This window comes from Myotis davidii, unplaced genomic scaffold, assembly GCF_000327345.1.
Source record: "Myotis davidii unplaced genomic scaffold, ASM32734v1 scaffold238, whole genome shotgun sequence".
Classification (NCBI taxonomy): Eukaryota; Metazoa; Chordata; class Mammalia; order Chiroptera; family Vespertilionidae; genus Myotis; species Myotis davidii.
The window spans coordinates 9486267-9491290 of NW_006293779.1; the positions used below are offsets into that span (position 1 = coordinate 9486267).

Sequence of the window (5024 nt, forward strand, 5' to 3'; positions counted from 1 at the left end):
AGAACCTGCCACTCAGGTGTGAGTTCCTCAGCTGCGGCCCGGCCTCCTCGGAGCCCTGGTGCTCGCCAGGCATCTCTGTTGACCTGCTGGTGAGCCAGTGACGCTAGTTCTACAATAAAGCCTGTCGTGACTCCTTCCAGCACTTGTCGGGGTGTTCTTTTCTGCGCCGGGGACGATGGGGGGCAGTGCGGGGTGTCTCTGTGGCAGTGAGCTCAACAAGAGGAGCTGCCCGTGCAGGACCCAGGCCTCCAGGTGCGTGGAGTGAAGGCAGAGGGAGCATCTCGCTGTGTACACTGAGCCCCGGGGGCCCGGGCCCAGTGGGAGTCCGCGGGGCAGTAACTGCTCAGCCAGGATCTGTTGGGCAAGACGACCCTTCCTTCTCCAGACCTCACCTCCCAGTGCCTCAGAGCAGGGACTAGTCTGGGCGGCCCTTGGACACCAGACAGCCTGTCCAGCTGTGCACACACCTGTCTGGCCGCCACACTCCCGCCAGAGCCCAGATTCTGAGCTGCTGCTTTATGCCCAGGACCCCGAGGTGAGCCGCGCTCCCGGGAACCAGGGAGGCCGTGCCAGGTCCATGGGGCTCTGGGTTTGCAGCTGAGCTCCAACTGTGGTTTTGGCTCCTGAGGACGAGGAGGGGACTCGGGGGCAGGAAAATCCACCCAGGTGGGCCCCAAGCCCTCCTCGGGCTCCAGGGGCTTGGGCTACCATGGCCCTTAAGAAACAGCATCCCGGAAGGTGCGTCGTGGTCCCCTGGGACCCCTGGAGGTTCCCACAAGCCCTCCCTGTGCGTTGGAAAGTGCACAGAACTTAGCTGGCTGGGCTCCAGGACGTGCTGTTTTCAAGGGCCAGAGCCAGACCCCAGGCCCCGCTGGAGGGCAGGGCAGGGTCCTGGTGGGGGCCCCCGTGTCACAGGACAGTCTCATCCTGCCGCAGGCTTTGGACAGAGAGGGGGCAGGTTTAGCTTTGTCCCTTGGCCACATGCGAGTGGACACGCTCTACAGGACTGCATGCTAGGAGATTTACACAAGGTGCCCCATTTCCTCTTATCTACACCCTGGGCATTATATCCATATTCTCTTACCATTTTATAAATCATCGTTGTAGTTGTGATTATAGTCTCACCTTCCTTTCTCAGGGGTTTTGTCTGGTTTTTATTGGTTATATTTGTCAGAAATGTATTCATCTTTTCAGAGACCCCGTTTTTGGTTTTAGAGCTCTATTTCACTCCCCCCGCCCCAATCCAATGAATTCATTTCTATTTTTATTTTCGTATCCATTTCTCCTTTTTTAAGGTGTTTTGTCTTTTTCCTTTCGAATGACTCCAATTATTTAGTTGTTTTTCCCTCTGTGGTTGATTTTAATCAAAGCAAAAGGCTCCAGAATTTCCTCTCGCCGTTTTGGCTGCCTCCCGTCGATTTTATCACTCAGTGACCTCATTTTCCTTCATCTTGACGAAGTCTGAATTTGTTGCGTTGACTTCCTGTTTACAACTGTTTTGCATCCTTGGAGTGTTGGTATGTTTGTGCTTCTGTTACCCAGGTTTCGTCACTGTTATTCTTGTTGTCCTTTGTCATTTATGTCCAGTCGTAGGGTCTGAGGATGGGAACCTGTGACTTCTACTCCCTGTCATTTAAAATTCTTTCTCCACAGAGATTACAAATGCTTAACTGATGTTTTTACATACACATTAAGGTGATAGGACATCTGTTAAACATAACCTGTTAAATGGTTACGTTTCTTGGAGTTCTGGGGGAGACTGTAGGTCTCCCTCTGTGGTGAAGGTTGGCCATTCTCCCGGCGGTCAGCTGGTGTCGGTCTTGGGTGCAGGTCCCCGCTGGTCTCTCGCTTGGTCTCAGAGAGGTGCCGCGGGTTCCCAGGAGGATGCGACCTCGCATTAGCTTGCCGTCCTGGGCTTGTCTGGCTCCTGTCGCTGGATTTCTGCTCCAAGCCCACGTTTTTGTGGCTCAAGTCACTGTCCTCAGAGACGTGCCTGGCCTCCCAGGCATGGGCATCAAGGTGGGCACTCACAGGATCCCTCTCCTGCCAAGAGGGAAGGAGGCAAAAAGATCCTGCCTGCTGATAGGGGTCTCCATGCCCAGCCAGCAGGCTCACCTACCAGGGAACAGGGGCCCTGCAACACCTGTGTCTCTTGGGTGGCCGTCGGTCTCTCTGGGCTCCTGCCAGTCAGGCCAGCAAGAACCGCGATTTGATTTTCTCATGGCCACGCAGCTCAGACAGCTCTTCTCTGCGAGCCTGACCTCGCAGGCTCCTGAAAACCAGTTGCTTTTCAAGAGCTCAGCATGTCTGAGGTTTGTCCCGGCCCCTTATGCTCAGGACTGAGGGAGAGGGCCAGCGGGGAGAGATGCCGCCTGCCTAGGGGGGACCACATGACTGAGACACAGGGAATGCCGCCACAAACCCGGGGATAGGGCGCTCCTCAGGGTTCAGAGGGCATGATGGGGACAAGCCCAGCCAGGAAGGTGGCCTTCCCTGCCAGGCCAAGGGGTCCCAGAGTCACTAGATGATGAGGAGCAGGGGGAGGTGGGAAATGGGGGTGGGGGGGATGGAAGGCCTGAGGTGAGTGAAGGGAGGGGGGACAGTCCATTTCTACAGCTGATGTTGAAATCCAGGTGAGAGGCTGCCGGGAGGGTGGCCTCCCAGGTTTGAGGAGCCCGTGTGTGTGTGTGTGTGTGTGTGTGTGTGCGTGTTTCCCGGGAATGACATGAGCTGGGGCTTGTCTTTCTTGGCCGCATCTGCGCTGGAGACCAGCTCTCCCTGGTCTGGCAGGAAGCACTGAAGCTACTGCCAAGACATCTGTTTCATTTTCCTTGGCAACGAGAGGCGTCCTGAGAGAGACTCGAGGCTTAGAGCTGGGAACATCCATAATTCTGCTTTCCTCGCTTGGGAGTTTAAACGGAAGCTCCCAAGCTCAAGTTTAGAGAGGGTCACCCCCGAGGAGCTTGGGCTGCGAAGGATCCAGAGCGTGGGGGAGAAATGAGCGGAGGCGGGGGAGCCGGAGGGCAGGCGTCCGCAAGAGGCGAGGCCTGAGAATGTCCTGAGAATCAGAGCCCGGTGCAGAGCCCTCTGTGGGGCGGGGTGCCCTGCTTGACGGCTGAGATGGAGAAGCTGGGGGGCCGCCTCGCAGCCTCCCCATCTCTTGTTCATGTTGCCTTTCCATTGTAGCCGTCCTCGTGAGTGCGAAGTGGCACCTCACTGTGGCTTTGATTCGCATTTCCCTGATGACTAGTGATGCTGAGCATCTCTGCTTGTTCTTAGTAGCCATTCATACGTCTTCTTTGGAGAAATGTCCATTTAGATCAGTGGTTCCCAGTGTGGGGCACATGCACACAGGGGGGCAGTGTGATTTTTAAGGGGGGCAATTCAAGAATGAGTTATTAACAGTTAATTTTTTTGCATTTCTTACGGTTCTAGAGGCCTCATATACAGTATAGCCTATCAAATAAAAGACAAAAAGGGTAATTGACCGTACCTTTGCTACGCTTCCCATCGGCTAATCAGGGTGATATGCAAATAAACTACCAGCCAAGATGGCGGCCGGCAACCAGGCAGCTTAAACTGAACATGAGGCTTGCTTGCATCCACATGCACACAGGGGGGCAGTGTGATTTTTAAGGGGGGCAATTCAAGAATGAGTTATTAACAGTTAATTTTTTTGCATTTCTTACCATTCTAGAGGCCTCATATACAGTATATATAGCCTATCGAATAAAAGACAAAAAGGGTAATTGACCGTACCTTTGCTACGCTCCCCATCGGCTAATCAGGGTGATATGCAAATAAACCGCCAACAAAGATGGCCGCTAATTTGCATACTGCAGGCAGGGTGGGACAGTGCCAACCGCCAGCACGCCGCCATCCAGGGCAGGCTGGCAGCCGGGGAAGGCACGCCCACAGTAGAAGCCCCCAGCAGGCGGGCATGCTGGCTGGAGAAAGGTCCTGAAGAAGAGACGGGGGAGCAAGTCCCAGCAGCAGAAGGAGCAGCAGCTGTTTCCTTTGCCAATAAATAGACTTCATTACCAAGGAGAAGAGAGGGGTGGAAAGAGGGACTGGGGAGGGTGGGAGAGAAGCTGCCACCTGTGTTGCTGGGATTAAAGCAATGAGGAGATAGTGCCAGATGCCCCACCACTATCCTCACCCCCCTGTCTTCTTAAAACTGTGAACAAGCTTTTAACATGGCCCTCCTGTCTCCAGGGCTGCTCTGAGGCCTGACTGAGAGGAGGCACCTGGCAGAGACAGGGGTGGAGGGAGGGAGAACAAGAAGGGGGGCTGCTTCTCCCCAGAGGCTGCAGCTGGAGGGCTGGAGCCAAGTAAGCACCGAGGGGAGGGAGGAGGGAGCGGGAGGACGGATGAACCAGCTACTAGGAGCAGCTCTTGAGCTGAGCTCCAAGGAGGCAGAGGGGTAGGGGGGCTTGGTGAGTGGTGGGGTGACCGCTGCATCCAGGGTAAAGCTTGGGGCTCCTGAGGAGGGAGGGGCTGAGTTAGGACTTTCCCATCTGAGTGGCTCAGGAGACTCCCCCTCCCCCCCTCAGAGCAGCAGGGGACAGAGAAAAGCCGTCACTTCTTTGGTGTTTGTGGCGGCTCTGCATGTGGGTGAGGAAGGGGAGCACGGGCAAGAAGGGCCCTTAGCAGGGAGCCCGCCTCAGCAAGAGGAGGCCTGGCTGGGAGCTCTGGCAGAAAGGTCACGGTGAGGCCAGGAGCACCTGAGAGAGGAGAGGAGCCTAGTGTGGAAGGGCTGGCAGGGGTGGGCAGGGTACAGTGTGGTGCCCCTCCCCCGCCAGGGTCCTCCAGGAAAGGCTGAGTACCCAGAGATACCCAGAAGCCCCCATCAGGCAGCAGGGTGAATCAAAAACAAACCCCATTTTAAATATAAAGACACATATAGATTAAAAGTAAATGAATTAAACTGCAGCCTGTTTTGCTCAGTGAATAGAGCATTAGCCCGTGGACTGAAGGGTCCCAGGTTCGATTCCAGTCAAGGGCATGTACCTCAGTTGTAAGTC

General features: G+C 55.3%; 1 protein-coding gene across 1 annotated transcript in view; it reads left to right on the forward strand.

The window, feature by feature from the left end:
* Positions 1–101, forward strand: part of HS1BP3 (HCLS1 binding protein 3) — a 26278-nt gene extending 26177 nt beyond the window's left edge. Inside the window, exon 8 of the mRNA XM_015566437.1 lies at positions 3–101. Coding sequence (XP_015421923.1) covers positions 3–101 — 99 coding nt within the window. The remainder of the gene's footprint in view (positions 1–2) is intronic.
* Positions 102–5024: the final 4923 nt, after the last annotated feature.